The sequence below is a fragment of the Mytilus trossulus genome, chromosome 9 (assembly GCF_036588685.1).
Source record: "Mytilus trossulus isolate FHL-02 chromosome 9, PNRI_Mtr1.1.1.hap1, whole genome shotgun sequence".
NCBI classification, from domain to species: Eukaryota; Metazoa; Mollusca; class Bivalvia; order Mytilida; family Mytilidae; genus Mytilus; species Mytilus trossulus.
In genome coordinates, this window is record NC_086381.1 from 12,853,677 (window position 1) to 12,878,931 (window position 25,255).

Sequence of the window (25,255 nt, forward strand, 5' to 3'; positions counted from 1 at the left end):
AACTATTTGTTACACTAAAACATTTCGCCTAGGTTTGAGATCCAAACAACAGTAAATGCGATTCTCTCTACTTTAATATTGATTGGCATGGTCGTTTTTTCAACAAATGAGATTTGAACAACGCTAAAATAGTGTTGTCCATGAAATTACCGTGCGATTTTTCACGTCTGATACAAGTTGCCAAAATAGAATTTTCATTATTTAACAATTGCGGTACTTTTATTCAACAGCTATGATGTCGTTTCCTTAAATTGTTCATAACGGACTGGATCAATATTTAGTAAAGAGTTTGTATGAAGAAGTGAGAAAATGTCAGGAAGTTTTCAAAATATACAGGTTTGATTTTGTTGTTGTTGTAAGACTTTGTATTTTAGATTTATAACATAATGAAGTAAACCTTTATGGATCAAAGTACGGTCTTCAACACGGCGCCGAGCTTTGGCCCACACCGAACAGCACGATACAAAGGGCCCCAAAAATGACAAGTGTAAAACCATTCAAACGGGAAAAATCAAAATAGTTAATCCGTATGGGTACAATGTTAAACTATATACAATATACTTTTGGGAATTTAGGTAACAAGTGGTACATTTTAACAATACAAACATGTGGGCGTATGACATTTGCGCCGATTTTGGAAATTTTCATTCTTTCATTTGCGCCGATTTTATATTTTTTCTTAATTGGATTTACAGGTAAGTTACAAGTAAGTTCATTCGTTTACATTGGCTGATCACAGAATATAAAGACAAATCAAGTGATATTGCAATTGGTAAATGGCTATCCCAATGTTTCGGGTTACCATTCCTTTCCCTAAATGAAATCGATTACTGCTTCACAGTTGACATTGTCCTTCTGATGACAACTGTAATACATTCTTAGACAACGTACAATAGATATAGGAAGATGTGGTGTGAGTGCCAATGAGACAACTCTCCATCCAAATAACAATTTAAAAATTAAACCATTATAGGTTAAAGTACGGCCTTCAACACGGAGCCTTGGCTCACACCGAACAACAAGCTATAAAGGGCCCCAAAATTACTAGTGTAAAACCATTCAAACGGGAAAACCAACGGTCTAATTTATATAAACAAAACGAGAAACGAGAAACACGTATATATTACATAAACAAACGACAACTACTGTACATCAGATTCCTGACTTAGGACAGGTGCAAACATTTGCAGCGGGATTAAACGTTTTAATGGGCCCAAACCTTCTCCCTTTTTCTGAAACAATAGCATAACATCACAACATATAAAAACATACGATAAAATATCAATTAGCAGACTTAACTCAATCAAAAAACGTATGATTACACAAAGAACGAATAAATTTGATCTGCGATATCTGAATACAAATGCACAGTTAATTAAATATTAGAGACAAACAGTCATGACCAAAAGGCTATCAAATAAATTCAAACACACTGAGAAATATTTAACCAATCAATGTTCACTTTAGAAAAAAAAACGGTTTTTTATAATCTTGAAGTTTATACAAATGTTGTAAGAATAAGTGAAAAATTGAAGATATTACAAATAATCAAAGCTGGTATACAGCCAAGATCCATATAAATAAAAAATGACAAAAAAGCATTATAAACAGTATCAACAGGTCGAATTAACAAGAAAATACGATTTGAGAGTACTCGCAGTTACTGACAGCTAGTTAAAAGCCAAAACCAATTAATAGTAAAAAATCATGCATCAGAGACTAAAATCGACTAAAACACATCACAGGGATTTAGTATTTTAACGTCATTAATAGTCAAAGAAGACATGACTTGTGCAATGCCAAAAATAAATGTATCGACAGGTAGTAGTATAGTGAAGAGCGACTTCTATAGAAATAAAAGTTAACGTGGCTGTGTCCCCTATTCATCTCGCCTCAAAAGATAATGAAATTTAGTTATGTTTTAATTTGCTAATGACAAAATCAATATTAGTGCCAATGTGAACTATATTCAGAGATCTAATTACAATATTGGTACGATAACCCTTACTTATAAGTTTGTTCAAAGGTTCGATGAGTTTACAAGGATCACATAGTGATTTCCTCGCTTTAAGTACAATATTACCATAAAATTTAGGATGAGAAATTCCATTTTTAATAAGCTTTCTACAGGTATAGCCAAATTTACTAATCAAATCTTTGTATCTATGAAAGAATTTAGTAAAAGTTTTAAGTAATTTATGGTATCGAAATCCCTGACACAACAATTTACCAGTGATGCATTGATTACGTTCGTTAAAATCTATGACATCAGAACACTAACGGGCAAACCGAACGAGTTGCGATATATAAACACCGTATGATGGAGCCAAAGGCACATCGCCGTCTAAAAAAGGAAAATTAACAATAGGAAATGAAAAATCGTCTCTTTTGTCGTAAATTTTAGTGTGAAGTTTCCCGTTTGAAATTGAAATGTCTAAATCTAGTAAAGGACAACTGCTGCTGTTTATGTTAGATTTAGTTAAAGTAAGTTCGTTTGGGTAAATTTCTGAAGTATATTTAGAGAACTCTGGATTATTCAACGAAAAAATATCATCCAGATAACGGTAGGTATTTTTGAATGTATCAACCAAATGTAACAATGATGGGTCTTTACTGAGTTTGGTCACATTCAATAACGGTCACTCAATTCGTGATGGCGTCCATAAATTAAAGAAGGGATGATTGCAACTTCACCATTTGAAACTCTTGGTTTAATAGCTGCCTTGTGAGGAAATGTGAACTGTAGAAATGCCCCCACCAGTACATATGCCAGACAAAGAAAAGATGGCCTTCGTTATCGACAATTTTGCCAAATATAGAAGAGACGAAATTAAAGTGCTTTTATCTTAGGTTTTTTACTTCTTGATTTTAAGCAGGAGACAACAGTTATATACATGTTATGATTGACAATTCATAACACATGTACAACTGGCTAACGGAAGAGGTCTTTAATGATATTATTAAATGAAAGTAACATTACTGGGATGGAAAGGTGTCTCATTGGCACTCATACCACATCTTCTTATATCATTTCACCTGTAATTTACTTGTTATTTACCTGTAAAAAAATCGGCGCAAATGAAAAAAAAAATCGGCGCAAATGAAAGAAAAAATCGGCGCAAATGAAATGCACATCGGCGCAATTGCAAAACGCCGAAACATGTATCAATAAACCTTAGAAGATATCTTTATGGCTCTTTGCTTATAAAAAACTGTTTTATTTGCAAAAATTACATTTATATCTATTTTACCGTTGAAAGTTAAAAGTTAAAATTATCACGTTTTTCATAGATTTTAGATTTTAGATTTTCATGTACATCTGTGTCAGTATCGAAGAATAGGGTTAAAATATGTTTTATAAGGTCGTTATAACAGTTCACAACAAAACAAAAAAACGAAACTGCAAAACAAAGTAAAATATAATCTACAAAGAAAGAAATATGTATCTGAATAAAAGGTCAATGTTTTGTTTATCAGAATGCCTTTTCCCTCCTTTACTTATTAATATTTCCTTAACGATCCTACCATATATTATTCATAGTAATTGAGATAAATATCTTCCTACCTATAACAGCAAGCCTCCCCGTGTTTCAGGTTTGTGCTCTTATACTAAACTGGATTATGGAGTGTGTGGAAAAAAATATTACACCAGGGTTTTCGATATCACAAATTAGTCAAAACATTTACTAAATTCTATCATCGGTATAAGGACACCATTCGTAAATATAGCTCAAAGTGCAGACTTCTTATACGTTCAGATATTTCACATTCAATTTCTTATGGAAATATTCATTATAAAGCACAAAAATGTCAGTATTCGACTCAGAAACTAATATAACCTTTAAATAGACTTATTAAGAAGGGATGCAGTTACGATACTGTTGTCTGGTCATTAAAGATTGCATATTTTGGCGTTAATTATAGGGTCTTTGCATCGGAAATAAACACATTTATCCAAAAACCAGTTGTTGGCATGACACGGGTTATGTTCTTCTCATATATGTTATGATGGTATGATACTAAATCCCTAACAGGAAGGATTGTGCCTGATATTCATATGATGAAATCATAATCTTTTCATCAGTTTAATTGAAGTCTGGAGCTGGCATGTCAGTTAACTGCTAGTAGTCTGTTGTTATTTATGTATTATTGTCATTTTGTTTATTTTCTTTGGTTGCATCTTCTGACATCAGACTCGGACTTCTCTTGAACTGAATTTTAATGTGCGTATTGTTATGCATTTACTTTTCTACATTGGCTAAAGGTAAAGGGGAGGGTTGAGATCTCATAAACATGTTTAACCCCGCCGCATTTTTGCGTCTGTCCCAAGTCAGGAGCCTTTGGCCTTTGTTAGTCTTGTATTATTTTAATTTTAGTTTCTTGTGTACAATTAGGAGGTTAGTATGGCGTTCATTATCACTGAACTAGTGTACATGTTATTTGTTTAGAGGCCAGCTGAAGGACGCAACCGGGTGCGGGAATTTCTCGCTACAATTGAAGACCTGTTGGTGACCTTCTGCTGTGTTCTTTTCTATGGTCGGGTTGTTGTCTCTTTGGCACATTCCCCATTTCAATTCTCAATCTTATTCAGTATCCTGAAGTTTTGTTGTATATCTGAAGAAGAAGAAGAACATACCCATTACAGTCCTGGATGTGTTTTGAGAAAACTGTTTCTCTTGTTTATTTCGCTCTCCGGTCATTACAATGTCATTTTGCCGCCTCCAATGGTAGACGCGACAACGATTGATGTCTTCAGGACAGGTAAGATTAAAGGAATTAGTTTGGAACCAGACGATCCCCATTGGTATAGGCTGCTTTACGATAAATGCATGTTGTAGAATAATTCATAATCAGGAATAGATGGAAGGGAGAGAAACGAGTTGCAACGATGACCCAAAAAATCGAAGGTAGAAAATTTAAAGAAATTCTAGAGATTCAAACATGAACACAACTACAGTATCCCCTATCTATCTAGTGTGTTTTCATAAATATTTGATATAGCGCAAAAAGGGAGCTGTTTTATATGTCTTGTTGCTAGGCATTTTCCGGGGAGATAATGTAATTTTTACGGGTGTGATTGCTAATGTTTGTTACACTGTAACATTATATAATACACGCTCATAAATTCGCTAAAAACGCTTATCACACAAATGAACTCGATGTTAATTATTCTGTTTACCGGACAAATGGTTCTTTATCATAATTAAATGTTTGTTTAGTTTAGTTTAGTTTATTAGAGAAAACTCAGCCGCAGAAGACTGCGTAACAGGAGCATATTTATATACACAATATTAATTACAACATAGTTCATAATACAAACAGAATACCTTTTTAAATTATACATCTTCAAAAATAAGTTTGTGTTTATTACAATTTAAATTAGACAAGCATCTTTTCTACCTTTTGAATAAAAATTAACAGCTTAGACAGCACATTACTATTACTATATTGAAGCATGCCAAGTACTTTTTTTCATTTGGATATTTTAAATAATATGGAGGTATGAACTTCCCCCTTAAATCCTTAACTTCACAGTTGGAACATTTACATATATAGTGGTATACATCTCCAAGACCAGCTTTACAGAGTGGACAAATCCTCTCATTTCGTGGTACATTTCTCCATCTTCCTGTTTCGATGGGAAACTTTGTATTACATACCCTTAATTTACATATGTTTACTAAATGACCCCGCCTTAATTTTAACAGATATGGCTCCAAGCAAAACTCTTCTTTAAAGTGTAGATAAAATTCCCCCCTTGATGAATTGTTTATATCTGAGAACCATTTTTGAATAAACTGGTCCTGGAGACGCTGCCTTACATTAATTTTAATATAATAATAATCAACTTGTTCCGGAAAATTATATAGTTCACAAAAGCCACAATCATTAAACACAGATTTTTTATAGTTAAACCAAAAATTACAAGTGTGGTGTATATTACAAAAAGGAGTACTTAAAAAACCTTTATACTACTACAATTCCTCCAATTGTTATAATAAGAGAAGTATTTGGTATCCCCAACCTAACTTTTCTATCACATTCGTTAAATATGTTGAAAATATATTTTAATGTCAAGTATGTATATCCATCCCTCTTTTTTCAGTTTATTATTTAAACAAACAGCTCTAAATAATATACATATACATAGTAATATATATAAATGAGTAGAAATGTATATGTCATACACGTTAATCTTTTGTTACGATGTCTGTGAAAACTGCATGAACAACATTTTTTTTATTTGGTCCTCTTTTTACAGTTTAAGATGATGTTGTTTCCTTCAATTAATCATAATCTCTTTTACATTTGATAAAAAGTTTATCTGAAGTGGCAAACAAGATCAAACAAATTAAGGAAGTTTTTAAATATACAGGATTCATTTTCGGTTGCCCTTGTAACACTTTGTATTTTAGATTTTATCATATCATAAGTCTTTTCCTATATATTTAGTTTTTAATCTGATTCAAAGTTTGAGTCAAAACAGAAACATTACTCGTTCTTACTATCAAACTTGTTTTTTTTTATTTAACAGTATAGTATGCATTAACATAGAGGGTCTAAAAAGCCGATGTCGCTCATCTGCATCTTCCAAAATGGTACCTATTTTTTTCTTTCCTCCTTTTCGTTTTTTTCTTCTTCATGAATTTACAGGTAAAAAATACATTTATCATGTTTCACAACAATCAAGTAAGTGCAATTACTGAGCATGATAAGTATTTTATTTTACGACCTTATAAAACTGAAATATTTTGAAGAAAAATGTTTTTCTTAAATCAAGTTTTCTTTTATTTTAAGACCTTTTATATGAGGTTTTTATCTGCATCTTACATCTGCAAATAATGGCCTTTGTCTGTAACATTACTTTATTATTAATAAAAAATCAATTCATAATTGTCAAAGAGGCCAAAATTGACAATATTCAATTTTAGTTGAATTTCGATATGGAATATATCGAAAATTCAACAATTTATAGTGTGCCATATGTTGGTTACAAGTTGACAACCCAAAAGTAAAAATACAACTGAAAATGAAAATGGGGAATGTGTTAAAGAGACAAGCTCTAGACTTCAATTAAACTGAGTGAAAGATTATGATTTCATCATATGAATATCAGGCACGATCCTTCCCGTTAGGGATTAAGTATCATACCATCATAACATATTATATGAGAAGAACTTGATAACCCGTGTCATGCCAACAACTGGTTTTTGAATAAATGTGTTTAGTTCCGATGCAAATGTTCTATAGTTTCTGGATCTTCCTTGCTTAATATATACAAATTACAATTAAGTCTAGAGCATTTGTCCCCAATGGAAAATTCTATATTGAAACCAACCTAACCTTATGTTTTTTTGAAATCTTGGTTAAACACAAGTTTCTTCAAATTTTTCACAACTTTATTAAGAATACCTTCCCATTTCTTACTGCTATAAAATCTATATGTACAGTTCCTAGATTAAAAATAGTATACATGTCCTTTGAGCACTTTTCGGACTTGAAGAAAATATTAAAATTAAAAGATATAAAAGCCTTTTTTTTCTCTTTTACAGTGTCAATTTCAAAGTTGTAGCTACTTTTAAAGGGATAATATGAGCCCTTAAAACTGTAAAAACATGGGTTTGAAATTATACACTATATAATTTTTTTTTATATGATAATATATTTCCATGTTAACTTAACAGGTCATTTACAGTCCAAACCTCATTATGTGCCCAAATTTTATAGTAAACGCTGACGTTACCAATTTTAATATGTTCGTAATGCCGTATAGATGTCAAAATTACTTCCTCAAATGAAATGGATGTTTGAGTTTTGACATAATTTTCCAAGCATGAAAAACAATCATCCCAAAATCTGTTTTTTTGATTTTTTAATAATTCTAAAATAACCAAACGGGATAAATAATTGTTTTGACCATTTTTGTAATATTTTTACTATTTCTTATATTGGAGGAGCATAATTTAGATTTTTAAAACATTCTATCTAAATCAACACACATAGATACACCAAGTAATTTAGAGGCACCGAAACCCCATTTCAGTCCCAATTTTTCACATATTTTTTCCTGACTCTGTGTTTTACTACACATCCTTATAACTTTCATTTTGTCTAAATTGATTTTCAGTCCTGATATTTCCGCATAGAATTGTAATATACGGAGAAATGCATCAAGTGAGGGAGGCGATCCATCTAGAATAAGTGATGTGTCGTCTGCATATTGAGACAAGACATTATGCTCTGAATCATCCATCGTAATACCCTTTCACTCATCACTATTTCTTTTAAAATTAAATGCCTAAAATTTCAACACATAGCAAGAAAATATAAGAAGACAAAGTATTGACCTGGTTCAGCCTCTCTCCACACAGAAAAAGTCTGACAGACACCGTTCTGGTTGACAGTTGGTGTAACATAATTGAAAAATGATAATATCCGGTTTATAATAGAATCTTCAAAATTAAAATACTTCAGTGTTTCAAAGAGATAAGCCAATGCTATATAGTCAAAGGCCTTCTCAAAATCAATGAGTAATAATATACCAGGTATATCAATTTCTTCTGTAAAGTGTAAAAGATCATATCAAGTTTACAGTTTTCCCCAATAAATCTACCCAGAATAAAGCATGTATGATAAAATTGCCACACTTAAGTAATAAAATTTATTAAAGGGGAATAGCTCTTTCAAGAGTTTACTGAAAATTTAAGTCATGTTGACATGTGTGTAAGTCTTAAAATGCTGATCCTTTATTTTCCCCTTTAAAGTTTCTAATTATCTATTATAGTTTTATTATTAATAGAGAAGGATAAAAAATCCATCAAATAAATGGACAAAAATAACATTAAAAGGGCAATAACTCCAATAACTGTAGATTTTTGCTATTATGGCTTATTTGTAGATTAACTTCTATAATTAGTTTGGTATTCAAATTTTAATTATGGATTTAATTAGTTTTTTAAGATAAGACACAACTAAACAATCGTAATCAAAATAGTAATAAGAGGACAATCACTAGAAGTCGACTAACAATTTTGGACAAAATGTACTTATTTGTAGACCTTTTCTTGCTTATTATTATTGCTTTTACTCCTTCAAACAGCGTTATGCTACTGTTGCCTTGATTTGAAATTCTAATTCATCTTATAAATTCCATGATACTAAGCAAACATGAATTTTCTTTGGGTTTAATTCTTCGCTTAAGGGCACAACACTTATAAGAAATCGTCTGACAGCTTTAATGTATATAACAGATATTCTGTAGATCTCAACGGTGGTCAAGATGATATACAAAAGGAGTAGGTCAGTAAGACCTCTTTTTGGCTCCAAAATATAGCAGTTTTACAAAAGTGTTAAAATTTAAACTTTTTCTTAGCTATTAGATAGTAAAATGGTTCTGCTACATAAAAATGGGCTGTATTTGATAATACAATGCACATATATTGGGTACTAGCACCATGAAGTCGTGCAAAATTACTGAAATCTTCACAATTCCAGCATTTATTTTAAATTTTAGACGGTTTCCGGGTAAAACGAAAGTGGCCGCATTCGTGTTCATCAAAAATATTGAAATGGAAGTTGTATTTGATTATAATACATATAACATATGTAAAGATTGAGGATGAACACGGATGCGGCCACTTTCGTTTTTGACAAAAACCATCTGAAAAGTGACATTTTTCCGCATATTTGGTAGATTTTTCATATTTGAGCTTGAATCGGATCGTTTATAATGACTAAATAAGTTAAAATCTTGCACATAAATTAATTGAATCATATGAAATAGACACTTAAGTGTTTGAAAAGTGGTCAACATCTTTCGTCAGATGAAACTTAAATTTGAGGCCAAAATCGGTCCTTACCGGACCTACTCCTTTGTAGTTGATTCATATGTTCAATTTTCAGATATGTCGCATTTTTTTGTAGGCAGGCCACATTCTAATATCTTTTTGACACCCACTTGATGATTGTTGGCAAGTTTTGTTTAATTTAGGAAAGTTGTATCAGAGGAGATGATCTTAGTAAAAGTACGGAAGACAGATGACAGACGGCACACGCCAAGTGACACCGGCCATTTGATTGAAATGAACTAAAGGGTTTTTGATACGAAACACGACCCTACTAAGTGACTTTGACTATCAGAGCACACAGTCCAGGTTCATATGATGTATGGAGTCAAATTCTAAAAAAACAGTTTTCGTTTTCGAATAATATTAGATCATTAACAACAATCTTGGCAAACACGTATAGGCACAACAGATACGTATTGTGATGAAAGAGAATACTTCGTTTTGCAGTATTAAGCTTTTATTATTCAAATGATAGCCAACGTCGCTGTCTTTACCATTATACATTCCGAGCAAGTAAGTTTATACTTTCGGTTCCCCTCTGTCCTATACATTTCTTTTTATAAAGAACATAAATTGCGCTAGTCATTATCATCAACACAATTACTATTCCTACTCCTTTACCAATCATAAGTACTTGTTGAGTATGGGTTTGTTGTACAACAGATGCGGTTGTATTGATTGCAATTGTTTCTTCATTACCACGAGTAATGTCTACATAATCTACAAAGACAAATGTTCATTATAGCTTAAGTGACTCTTTTAAATCATTTCCATATTTTTTACTGAATGCTACAAATCAACAGAATTTAACTTGTCATGAATATTATGACGGATGCGACTAGTAGACACTTACTGTTTACCCTCTCGTCCACCAGTTTTTAAACATTTAAGATAGGTTCGTGTTAATGTTTGTGACTCTTAAAATTTACACATTGACTCATGCATAATTGTAGATTAATAGTACGGTTCGATAGTGTATTTTTATATTGATAATGTCGTTATGATATATGTAATGACGTTCTGTCATCGAATTCAAATGCGATTAGACATTAAATTAGTTTATAATAAACAACAATGTGTCCCCAGGACACGGATGTCCCAACAGCACTATCATTTTCTATGTTCAGTGGAAAAATCTCTAATTTGACATTAAAATGAGAAAGATAATATCATAGGAAACATTTTTACTAAGATTCAATGTGATTGGACTTCAACTTCATCAAAAACTACCCCTATAAAAAATTTATAATTTTGAAATTTGAATCTTTTCAGAATTTAGCAGAATTGAGGAATAACAGTACTATTGAACGGGCAGTTTCACTACAAAGGGAGAAAAACAGTGAAACCAAGATTTGAGACCATCAAATTCAATTATGTGAGTATACCTTTATACTTTGGGAGCGATATGACCAAAAGATAAAAAATAAAATAATAGCTGAATTCATCTAAGGTTAACATTTCTTGATAAAAAATGAAAATCTAATTTCTTATTATTTTCTCGATTCATCAAAGGAGAAATGTTTAAAGAGTAGTGGTGTCCATGTTCCGGAAGTATTTTTTTTATTCTATATATGAATGTATTTTCAAAAGTAAAACTTTTTCACAAAGTGACCAGTACAACACCTGTAGGGTAAGTTGTGGTATGTTAATCTGCTGTCTTGGTAGTATCGATTGCAGTTGTTTCTAGATAATAAAGGGTACTGTCCATATGATCTACAAATAAAATGTGTTTTAAAGTTAAAAATATGCGTATTTAGACAGTTTTATCGACTGCGATTTGTGAATTATATAATTTAACTAGTGATGATCAAAACGGCTGATGCAACTGAACTATTAACCATTTGTGTCAATCGTATTTTTCCTTAACTTTGACTAGATCTATGTGTTATTTAAAGCTTCCGAATCACTGATTACTGAGCTGATATTATGGTATTGTTATACATATTCTTATCAATTACTCATCATAAACTTGAAATGAAATATTTATAATAACTATGTTGAAAACATCGACATACAGTTATTATCCAATCGTTTAATGTGTTTGAGCTTTTGCCATTTGGTTAGGAACTTTCTGTTTTGAGTTTTGGTATTTTTGTTATTTTTGTTATTTGACTGGTGTCGCAGGATATCCAATTAAATACTGAGGCCACTTAATTGCACAACTTTTGTCTAGAGACCAGAAAAAAACATTTACCGATATTTTTTTAAAATAAATCAAGCAAACATTTGATAAATGTGACCATAAATCAATAACTCATTTAACTCAGTAACCAAAAAACAGCCTCCACTGAGATGCTGAAACCTAGCTTTTGTTTTTTACAGAAATATATGTTTTAGAATATGCGATGTACGTGTCTTTAATACTTTATTAATATAAAAACCGGTTACCGTATCATATGAATCTGGCTTGTTATTGTTAAAACAGTCGTTTTTACATAACATGTTCGTTACTGCACAAGATGACACGTGGTGGTTATAGTGGTCCACTATTACTGATTTTTGTCACAAGATATCTTTTGGATTATGAGATAAAGACATTTGATATATGCTGTAAAACAGCTGTAAGAGTGATGTTTAATAGTAAGACTAACCGTCCGAACAGTTGTACAGTTTAGGATCATCCACAGCAATATCACTCAAGTAACTTTTTAACTTTGTTCCTTCAATTATAAACTGAAAATAAAAAAAACTGTATTACTAAAAAAAAGTAACTCACTTGTGAAGATTGTAATGAACATGAATTTACCTTTATACAATGTAGATGTGAATGAAAATAATTTTCAAGTTACCCTACAATATGTTATAATAATATAATTTACAGAATCAGCGATGACCGGGTGGTTGTCTACAGCGACCTAATTTGGTATTGACAAATTACAATAACAAAGCGAAGGGTTTCTTTATTTATTCTATTTTCTAGGATTCACCTGATTAGCTTAAAGGAGTTGTTTAACAAGGTATGATATATGTGCAGTGATACATCGAACAATTTTAACTTTATTGCAATCAAATGTCTCATAAACTTGAAATATGTAATAAAATCAGTATTTTGTAAAAATCGTGACTTTCATATGAACAAGCAACAGGGAAATTTTTCTTTTTTATTTTGGATAATTACAAGATTTGTGGATAAGGTGTTGAGTGTTATTTGTGAAACTATTTTATATCACGAGGGCGTAACACAGATGTGTATCTTTGTGTTGGATTAATTTTGAATAAGGAAAAATAACGGATCCGATGTGAAGCCTGGTAGACAAGAATAACTTATAACAAATGTATTATTCTTTAACGTACCATTTAGAAATTAATGTCCACATACTCAGTGTCGTTTTGAAAAAATCTGTAGAAATCAGTTTTAGGGCACTTTTGGTCACGTTAAAGCTAGCTAAAACTTGTATTGACAACATCCACGTAGTTCCCTTAGCAATAATTTTAAATTCAAAGACAATCATATGTTGTCTTCGTAAAAAAGGAAGAACATCTTGCAAAGTTCTTTGATTTATTTTCGGGTATATTGATGATCTTCTGTAACTAAATAATCTACATTTCTGGTAGTGCGTGCATCTCATGCTTCCCACTGAACCTTATATAAAGAATGATACTGAATGTAGGTCTTTGTTGTCGTTTGATCTTTTTCTTGATGTTGATATATACTCCAACTTTCACTAGAGTTAATGACACATATGGCAACGGCCCATTTCTCACCATATATCACTTTGTATCCGTCGTATGTTCAGGGTTGTGGAAATATCAAATTATTTACTTGTCCATGCAAAATCTACTAGACTTTTTGTTTTATTGTTCTAACTGTCTGCTTACATAGCTTTTAGACTATCCAGAGACGATGGACATAATTTTTCACATCCCTAAAGTCGTATTCATATTTCAATCAACGCGTGCAGTATAAGTAATATACAACATTTATTAACAAGGTTGATATTACACAAAATTTCTCAGACAGTATTATGAGCAAAAAGGGATTGAATTCATACGTCCGGAGTTTAAAATAATCATAATGAATGAATTGACCAACACGAGCTTTTGCGTCTTAACTCACTGGCAATACTATTTCATGTTCTTATTTCTTTATTCGCCATTATCGTGAATTTACCTCCTGTGTTGTATTTCACATTGATATTTTGAGTGATTTTGATTAAGCATTACCGATAATGCATGTACAGCAGTGGTACCATTGTATTGAAACATTCTTATTTAATAAAATGTATAATTTGAAAGCAAGTTGCCTATCACACGTATAGTTACCCTAAAATACGTTTTTCGTTCTCCGACTGGAAATTGTCCTTTGATCCATTCGTCCCCTTGATTACCAGAAACGTTGAACACTGCTTTTTGTGATAACGTATCCGATTGTCCCAGTTCTTCAATATATATTGTTAAGCTTCCAACTTCTGTTTAGAAAATGAATAACTATAATTGTCTTGCTTTCTTTAGTGACTATCAGTTATTCAATATGTCATTGTGAGGGAAAGATAATAAGCACAGAGGGTCTTGGGTCATTTGCACAAATAAACGTCACTAAATTACGTATAAGATAAATATAAGAAGATGTAGTATAACTGCCAATGAGACAACTCTCTCATCTAAGTTACAATTTGTAAAAGTGAACCATTATAGGTCAAAGTACGGTCTTGAGCACAAAGCCTTTTATCAAACCAAACAGCAATCTATAAAGGGCTCTAAAATTTACATGTGTCAAACCATTCAGACGCGAAAAAACAACGGTCATATTTATATAAAAAACACGTATTGACCACATCAACAAACGACAGCTACTGAACACCAGATTAAAGCAAATATATTAATATATGATATCACTGAAATACATGTTCTAATATAGAAAAAAGAAATTCAGTAATTTTTTCTAAAAATGTATACAAGATTTTGGAAAAAAAAGTAGGGTTTAATTCAATACCGTTAACAAATGGTAAAGATTGTTAAAAATATATGTCAAGATGTAAATGGAGTTCAAACCGAATCATAAAGATTTCTCAGGTATTTAATGGACCAGGACAATAATTTTAAATTGACAGTCTTTTTGTTTTGAAATATTACACATGTTCGTGCCTCTAGTTGCATTGAAACTCCCATGAATATCATGCTCGATGCTTTTAAGGCGAGGTCATCAGTTCTCTCGTAAAGTCGAATTGTAACAGAAAGGTGTCAACAGATACGTTGAAAAATAAAGGCAGAGTATCAGCAACCCTAACTAAACTGGGATTGCAATCAGGAGCTCCAAAAGGGGTATACTGATCCTAGTCATATATTTGCATATGTAAGGAAAATACGTATTTCATAGATTTGACATCCAATACAAAGTAGCATGAATATTATTTTTTGTTTGTCGAAGCCATGGCAACAATCATCATTATTTGTTTAAAAAAGATATTGCAAAAAGAAGGGCAGAAAGTCACAACAATGATCCAAAGTAGTCATTAAATTCATGTTCCGAAAACCATTGATATTTATCTAATAAGAGGTTAAATGAAAATCATATGCATTTCAATTGATATTTTAATAAATTTGAATATAAAATAACAAGCGAACTATATTTTGGGCTGTTTTCTGCTCTTTGGTCGGGTTGTTGTCTCTTCGACACATTCCTCGATTCTATTCTCAGTTTTTATGTTGGATGACAATATAATGATATCTGGACTTATGGGTGGGCAAATGTGAAAATATGGACACGTAAAGAGAAAAAGGTCGACAAAGCTAAACTATTTGGTATCAATAAAACACATGTATAACAAGCTGTACAAGCTATGACTTGATCAATGTGAAACCGCAAGTCTTTGTGAAATTGTAAATAAAGTTTTTTGACAAATGCTTACGGTTGTATCCTACTACTCCCCACATTTGATACCAGATCTCAAAACACAGACCACATGTTGTAGCGGGAAAATATGGAGATTGAAGTCTTGCTGTGTCGTTCATTTTCACAGGAGATGATGATTCCATAAACATATAATGCCCTGAAACAAACAAGAAATTCGATTCACATAGCTGTCATGCATGTATCAAGCAATTATTTATTCAAATAACATATTACTTCATATTTTGGATTATGTATACCTTCTTTTAAAATCGTGACTTGTGCATTAAGAAATAATTCGTTGACATATTTTTTTATCAACACATTGTGTATACTATAGAATCACTCATTCCTTTTTATATTTTTCCAGCTTCACTTTCATCACAAAAGAAAAGAATACCTCAATAATTTTACGTTAATTTTCCTACCGTTTCCACCTTTACCCAAGGTATGGTCATATGTCGGACCTGTACGTCGAGTAGGTGTGGTACCAGCATTCCATTTCCATTCAAAGTTTGCTTGTTTATCATGTTGCCAGCCACATATATTCTTATCTTCAAAATCACAATAATTTTCTGGTTCTACATCTGCATACAAAATAAAGCAAAACATTACTTAAGATATCTTAAAAATAACATAGGAATGCTTTACCCCCAATGTGTCATACAAACAAATCTTTAACCTTAGTATATCAGCTCTTTTCTTTTACTGATTTCTTGATTAATCATTAAACTTACAGGTTTCTTTTTATATGAACGGTTTTTAAGTGCATATTTAAAACTTTTTAATATTTACAACTGACAACCTACTATCGAATGTTCAGAGAGGCGCTTGTAACATGAGCTGTGGATTGTTATTGTCCAACATTTCTATCTTATGTTTTATATTTGAATATCATCTTACTCGAATTCTATTGTTTTGCTTTGTCTTTTTTATTTGTTTTGTTTCGTTTTTATATTCAGTAAAAAGCTCAGCAGAGCTTATTTTTCGAATAATTATGTTTTTCTATAAAAAATAAATAGAAGTTTTCTATGTCTATTTATTTTGAAATGTCAAACAGTAACGACTCCGTCACCACTTGATGTAAGGTGGAGGCATTATAATTACCTGTTGACAACTGAATACCTGCTGTCAGGATGAAGGAAGATGTAAAACAAGCGATATCCTTTAAGTATCAATTTTACCTGACCATATCGGGAAATAGGTATTTAGTCGGATCTCAACACGTACTTGTGATTTGGTTAAACCGGTTTTGTTATAAATATACGGAGAAATGTCGAAATGTTCAGGACTTAATTAAATCCGTATTTCGGTAGGATGGTGCAAGCATACGATTTTAATTGCGTCTTACACTTTGAGAAGCAAATAATCTTTAACTACTTTATTCAAATATTGTGTGAAAACATTAATTTTGAGCTTTGAAAGTCAAGTGACTTGATCATTTTCCTGAGATAGTTTTTAAAAATTGCAAAGAAATATTTTACAGTGGGTTAGCTTTCATTAGTCTTCACTATCTATAGATTAACAACTTTTGGTTATATTTATAATTTAGAATCATCATTGAAGGTGGAGCACGATTGCGCAGTTAATTAATTCTATTGATGTGCCATTTGTATGCAAGAGTGACATTCCGTTGTATTATGTGCCAATTCGAAAAAGTTATGCGAGTATTCTCTCCCCTTAACAGGTTAATTAATTTATAATTAAGTTTACGTTTTTGATATAATTTTGATTAATTACAAAATGTATACATTCAATATATTTCAGTTTTTGTTATTGGTGTATCAAAAACATTGATGTACGAATATAATTTCATAAATTTGAAACGTTTAAAATGATTACAAACCAATATAAAGAACCGTTCATCATTTTTGAAAAAGACTATGAATGAAATTTGAATAAATGATCTTCTCTTGATGATGGATTGATTGGCAAATGAACCAGCGTTATCTAATGGTAATCACAGAAAGGGACCGGCGAGCAAATTTTAATTGTAGCTTATTCAACCTTATAACAATTTTCCACTATAAACGAATGTTACTTTATTCAAATATAAGGACTTAGTAAGCTAAATCTACACATTTTATTAGATATTATGATTTTTTATTGCAATAGATTAATATGCTACTTTAAGTATGTTTTATTTCATTAGTAATTAAAGGGACATTTACAAACAATTTTTTGTCGCTAAAGATAAGCCTAACCCGTAGAAATTTCGAAAAAAGATTTTATTTTGAAAGAATATATATTTCACGGAAAGTTTGAATTAGGATGAGCATAAAACAATACGTACATTCACATGACGGGACTGGAGCACTTCAAGTTTTACCATCACACGCGATTAACCTCTCGCCTGCTAATTTGAGTGGTGGAGCACATTTGAATTCTAGTACAGCACCACCTTGATCTTTAGCTTTAATGACTGTAAGATTTCCCGTAGATTGAATTTCATCACAACCGTTCCCTGAAAACAAACAGTTCTTCCGGGTTTATACTTGTTAATTTTATGTTTTTGCGTGATTTTATAGATGACCTTTTTTTTTTTTTTTTTTAAACAGTTTTAGATAAATTAAATAAACTCATCATAGATACCAGGATTACAATTTTGTATAAACGCCAGACGCGCGTTTCGTCTAGAAAAGACTATCAGTAGCGCTTGAATCCAAACAAGTTAAAAAGGCTAAATAAAGTATGAAGTTGAAAAGCCTTGATGACCAAAATTTCTTAATTTTTTGCCAAATACAGCTCAAGTCATCTATTCCTGAGGTAGAAAAGCCTTAGTATTTCAAAATTTCAAAATTTCAGTAAACAGTTAATTTATAAATATGACAATGTCAATGATAATTCATGTCAGAAGTGCTGGCTACTGGGCTGGTGATACCCTCCGAGAATTAAAACTACCAGCAGTGGCATCGACCCAGTGGTTGTAAATAAACTCATCATAGAAACCAGGATTAAATTTTGTATTAACGCCAGCCGCGTGTTTCGTCTACAAAAGACTCATCAGTGACCCTCGAATCAAAAAAAGTAAAAAAGGCCAAATAAAGTACGAAGTTGAAGAGCCTTAATGACCAAAACTCCTAAAACTTTTTCAAAATACATCTTAAGTAATCTATGCTAAGGGTAGAAAAGCCTCAATATTTCAAAAATTCTAAATTTAAGTAAACAGATAATTTATAAATATTATCATATCAATGATAAGTCGTGTCAGCATATAATTTATTGTTTAGGCTTGATTTTGTTTTGGATCTTGCTTATGGTGGAACTCAAGACAAAGCTAGTTTGTATTGTGTAGATGACGGATTTGTCACAAAATTGGTTATACTTGATAAAAAGTTGATTTCAGTTTGAATACTTTTTTTTACAGATCAAGAATCAGTTTTAATGTAAAATATTGTTATATCCCCAAATGTGTTGTGATAAACTGAACATGCTGAACAGAGTATGTGTTACAGACATTTGGAACAGTGTAATATACTAGTTTAGTACGACGTCCATTTTGACCGAACTAGTACACATTTTGATAAAGATGTCAGCTGATGCACATCCGGTCGTGCGATTTTCTTTGCTCTTTGTTCGAGTTGTTTTCTGTTTGACATATTCGCCATTCACTTTCCAATTTAAGTACGCAAACATTTCAGTTGCCATTTATTTCAAATTATTTTGTACTAATGAATAAAATTATTGAATTGGCATATTTAAAACCGCATGAAAACTGCATAAAAAAGATCAACTGAATTAACGAAGAAAAGTGTATCGAATGTGTTTTTTTAATATTTCAAAGGCTATTTTCTTCTAAAACATTATAGAAAAAACTGTGAACAGCTAAATGGTCAGCAAAATCGGATTTAGAAATTAAGTCAACATTACCGAAATTGTTAATCAAAAGTTGCCGTTAATCTAAATTTGCGATTTTGACAGTTGCCGTTAATTCAGATGTTGCGCTTTTGACAAGTAACCTTATAACAATGATAAACAACAAGACACTACTAAATGATGAAAGATTTATGCAAGTGTACATGCTGATAGTTTAAGGTTGTTTAATTTTTCTGGTGTTTACAGAGTTTGTAACCACACTCGTAAGAAGCAGAACTGTGTGTAAATACTTCAGTTTGAACTAGGATATTCATCGGCATTTTTTTTTATGTTGCCTTGAAAGTTTTAAAGGGAGTTGGTGAAAGATCTAGGAAGTTGGAATATATAAAACATACTTACGTATACATATAGGTGGTGGAAGATTCCACCTATCGCCTGAACAGATGATAATTTTTGTTCCGAATAACTTGTATTCACGATAGCATCCAAACTTTCCGATTCTGCCTCTTGCTCGCAGTATTACTCGACCATGTGCTGGATTTTCTAGCGTTGCACAATTTTGACCAAAAACTGAAACCAAATATAAATATTAATAAAAGAAAATGGGTCAAATGTAAAGTTCAATACTATCACATTTTTTACAACAGATTTATAAATTTTGAATCAATCTGTCTGAAGTATTTTTGTATTATTCCGTCCTTTATAGGACTACGTGTTTATGATTACATACTAGTAGTCAGTCACATTTTTTTTCCATCTATGTATATATCTAAACCAATGTCTAGATAAAAGTCTACTTTTTGACGTCTACAATGGTTTAAACTTTCATATAATTGTAGTAATTTCATGATTCTAAAAGAAGGTGTTTAAATAACGAAAGGTTTAATTCGAAATTATTATATTTTATCTTGCAAAAATATTCTCTGCAAAGTAAAACGCAAAAAAATAAATCCTCTTTTCAATAATGCAATCATGTTACTCACCTTGCCGAATTTCAAAAACTACTAATAGAAAAATTAATTTCAAAAATACAATCCTCATCTTTTTAAATGAATTAGGAAAACGTTTTTTGGTGGCATATAAAAAATCCTTGTACTTTATAGATCTACATCTTAATGTTGTCTTAATACATAAGACATATATTCCTTTTTTCAAATTATAAATAAACTGGTATGGAGTTTCCATTCCTTAATTAGATGTTTATCTATTTATATGTACTTGACTTAAAGTATCATTTAGTCCTTGGCGAATTGAAACTTCCCAACTAAGTAAGAGAAATTTTTCTATCTTTAACGTACCAAATACTTTATTAGATTATAAATTCTAATGATAAAAACAATTAACATTAATTGAAAAAAGATCAACGGTTATTGCATTTCTATTTTTGTCATACGAGAGCTGTGGTAGAACGTCAGAACCCGTTATAGTGAAGCTGTATGGGCTTGATATTGATCAGTTGTTGTTGATGGGGATGAAATTCTCGGAGTAAATTTCTATTCGGAAATGAAACTGCTTGAATAGTACATGCCTCTACTTAGAAGGTAATCCTCAGAAATAATATGTTAATTTTTTTTGGAAATACCATAACATATTTCAAAGTTTAATACTAACAAATTCCCCTTTTTTTTAAATCATAAATATTAAATCAAAGTAAATTTAAAAGAAAATAAAGTAGGGAAATAGATAGATAAATGAGAATGGAACAGATTACATATATGAATAAAAAATATTTACTTTTACCCTTTGACAAAATAAAAATCATGATACTTAAACCACACACTTTCTTCGAAAAAATCATTGGATATATAACAGTTTGTCAAACACTTATTAAAGCAATGAACTTAGATGACACAATGTCAGCCTCGTATATGCCACGTGTTAATGGTGTGGTAGCAATATTATTAACTAGTAAATACATAAAGCCATTTTTAATGATTAAAATCGTATAAAATTAAAATTGCATTGCGTTGTAGATTAACAAGCCAGTGGTATACCTACCAATTGATTCAACAACATACAGCACAATGATCTTCGATGGCTGTATTGACCAGCTTTATGCATAGGAGATCTTCCAATAATACAAAGGAATGCATGAGACTGTAATCGGTTGTAACTTTAATTTATGCATAGTCAAACATACAAATAATTCCAAACGCAAAAATGTACCTCCTTAAACAATCAAGAACCAATGGGATAAAGCAGGTAAACAGAATTACATTGGCACCATGATCAAGGTGATCACCAGATATTCGCATATGTTAGAAGACCATCATGTAAACATAAACTAGATCATGAGAGAAACCTCAAATGCATTTCTGTAATCGTTAAGAATGTTAGTAAACAGAAGACCTATTTCAAGATCAAACAATATCTGGAATGAAGAAATTGCAGACGCATTAAAAACAAACAGACAAGTATAGAAGATATAGAAGGTCAATGGACCACAAATAAATATCGACCATCCACCAAATATTTAAAAGAACCTGACAAGGAAAATATTCCGAACAGAAATCAGGACCAAAGAACTAATTAGAAAATATAACAACTTCAAAAAATCCAGTAATGACGTAAATATAAGTATGTAGGCATAGACCAAAAGGAATATTTTCAAAAATGACTTAAACGTCGATGGAGACACCTTTAACAGAGACAGTTTCTTTCCAGGATGGCATATTCATTTTAGCAGTTTAGCAGTGCCAACTGAACATCCAACATTTAACTACCGCATTTACAACTATGTGTATTGAACTTAAATATATAATCTTAGAAAAAAGCTACCAACTTACATTGAAAGAAGTCAATCTGTATACGTTATGAGAGGCAGTTCATTCCATTAACAAGCGAAAGCAGATAACCTAAGCCCTATTTGGCACAACTTTTTGGAATTTCGGGTCTACGATGCTCTCTAACTTTGTATTTTTTTGGCTTGATAATTATGAAGACGAAACGAGCGTCTGGAGTATTAAAACACAGTTATTATAAATACAATATATGTTTCGGTCGTGCATCACCTTTGACTTTAGATGAATTTGGGTATCAATTTTATGTTTTTTTATCATATAGATCTTTAACAGTTTCGGTGCTTATACATCCTCGGATTTCAATTGTTTGGCTTTGAGCGTTCCTGATGAAGGTAAACCCAAAAAGGCGCTTCGGACGCATTGAAATTATTAAACGTGTTGTTTACAATTTCATACATCACTGGGTCGATACCTCTGCTCAGTCCCCGAGGGTATCATCAGCTCAGTAGTCAGTACTTTGATACTGGATTTAACATTTTTTTATGAAATTCTCCTTAAATCTCCTTGGATTACAAATGTTTGACTTTGAGCGTTCCTGATGAATGTAAATCCAGAAAAACGCTTCGGACGCATTGAAATAATTAAACGTGTTGTTTTCAATTTTATTCTTTACTAGTGATCAAATGGATGAATCTGTCGTAGAGTTTTAAGTTATTTAGACGTACTTATGGTGGTGGAAATACATTAAACTACTCAATATAAGGTTGTCCAAAAGTGGGCGGAGAAAGATTCCGGTAAGGTAAGATCATTAAAAAGATTAATACTTTATTAACAACAGAACGTGATTAAAAAGTTCAGCTGAATCGTGTGTAGCACCTTAAAGGATATAGGACATATTCAAATGTAGGATAAAAAGTAAAATAACAAAAATATCGAACTCACAGGATAGCGTCAGTTTGAATTTGTAATAAATTGGTTATCTTCTATCTCCATAATTGAATCAATGCGAATCCACACTTAGTAAATTGTTTACTTTGAATCGGTAATAGAACCCAATTAGGTTCACTACAGATGCGTCAACTTTTTTTGGTAAGAGTAAAGTCAATTGTGATACATATACGCCATAAGGTTATGACTTTTTACTGCTGAGAAATGGAAATTGGAAGTAGTTTAAACCAGCTGCATTTGTGTGCACCTGTCATAAATCAGGAACCTGTTGTTCAGTGGCTGTTGTTTGTAAAATGGTTCATGCTGGTTCCTCTTTTTTTTTTATTTAGATAAGACCGTTGGTCTTCCCGTTTGAATGTTTTTACGCGTGTCATTTTACTAGGATGGAGAGTTGTCTCATTTGCATTCATACCACCTCTTTTTTTATATCTAAGAAATTTAATCAATGAAGAAATTCATATTAAAAAAAATAGGCCAATGTTTTTTGATAAACCGAGTGTCACAGTATATTATTTGTATCTTTGCAGATAGCCTTTCCCTCATATGTCATTAGACTAGTATGAAATAATAAAATAAAAGTTACAATATTAACATGTGTTATAAAAGTCTGACAACTCTTATATTTCATCTTCTTTATATTACAATGTTAGATGATGTGTTATACTTTGTATCATAATGCATGTAAATATGCTATCTAATTATAAAGAATTGGAGTAAGGACATCAGATTAAGTTTAAGGAAGATATTATAAATCAGATATTTAGATACGAATAAAATATTTGAGTTGTACACTTTTAAAAACATGTCTTCTTACGGACAGAGAAGAGCTTAATCAAATATCGAACGATTTTAATGAACCTAATGTCAAGTTATAACTGACAAGTAATTTGTCTTCTCAAAATTATTTTTACTACATTTCTCAGCCACAACATACTTCTTTTTTCGGACGTAAACCAATACATAAGGTTACAATTGGTTTTCAGAAATGATTTCCCTTTATCGACAAAAGATTTTGGAAAATATTTATCCATGATCACGCCCATAAACCATGTACATGTGTAACGGGACTTACCTGTGGTAGTAAGAAATTACAGGCTACCATAATATGTGCAAGAACATGAAATACCTAACAGTATAGTCGGTTATTAAAGGATCAACACGAGTAGGTCATAAGGACCAATAGTCAAACCCATTGTCTAATTGTATCTCACATGAAAAACAGTATTAATCTAAATGCGAATATTTCGGATATTTTGACAAATAAATGAATGTGAACCTTTTTCAGAATGGTAACACATCCGTAAAAAGTTCTAGGCCCTTACATCATTCTTTGATCCCAGACATGTTGGTCGTCAAAAAGGACACAATTATTACCTTACATTTTTTGTATGCAACCAAAGCCGAAAAAAACAACAAATTATTGATTCAAGAGTACATGGTCATATGTTCATGAATATGTGTTTGTGACAATATAATGGGCATAAAATATACATACATATAGTAATATATATATATATATGTTAGCGGCAATAAGTGAATTTAGGCATTAAGCTTGAATCCTAGGCTAACGCCTAGGCATTAAGTTATTGCCTGAAATTTTCAGGCATTAAGCTTATTACCCGAAATTTGATGATGATTATTCATCCTATTGCCGAACATGATTTTAGGCAATAGGTGAAATATGTAATTTATGTATATTGAGTGATTTTTTTCTTGAAATAAAGTATTTTCTGAATTATTCTAAATATTAATATATATTTATCTGACAAGTCTTCAAGTTTTAGTACTTTTCTTATTTAAAACAGAATTAGCTCATACTTTTTTGTGGAAGTACAAAAATTAAAAAAAGATTAAAAAAAAACCGATTGTTTCCACTAAAAAAAGTATACTCAATATAATCTTTATAATATTTTTTTGAAAATGTTAACACTGCACTGGTCAAGCTGGTAAAAAGTAGACTTTGTGAAAATTGCAATATGAAAAAAAACATATAATAGGGAAAGGAGTAGTAATGAATCCCATTCAATCTAAAGATTTTAACAGTAGAAAACAAGTTGATTTGATGGATTTTC

General features: G+C 31.3%; 1 protein-coding gene across 2 annotated transcripts in view; it reads right to left on the reverse strand.

The window, feature by feature from the left end:
* The window catches only part of LOC134685146 (MAM and LDL-receptor class A domain-containing protein 2-like), a 90,557-nt gene that overhangs the window by 30,477 nt on the left and 34,825 nt on the right, over positions 1–25,255 (reverse strand). The window contains exons 5-8 of one of the 2 annotated variants that reach the window (XM_063544621.1): positions 15,698–15,838; positions 14,112–14,257; positions 12,440–12,521; positions 10,297–10,568 (exon numbers count right to left, since the gene is read on the reverse strand). The exons of the other annotated variant lie outside the window; for it this stretch is intronic. Coding sequence (XP_063400691.1) covers positions 10,345–10,568; positions 12,440–12,521; positions 14,112–14,257; positions 15,698–15,838 — 593 coding nt within the window. The 3' untranslated portion in view covers positions 10,297–10,344. Of the gene's footprint in view, positions 1–10,296; positions 10,569–12,439; positions 12,522–14,111; positions 14,258–15,697; positions 15,839–25,255 lie in introns of those variants that run through there. 2 annotated transcript variants of the gene reach the window in all.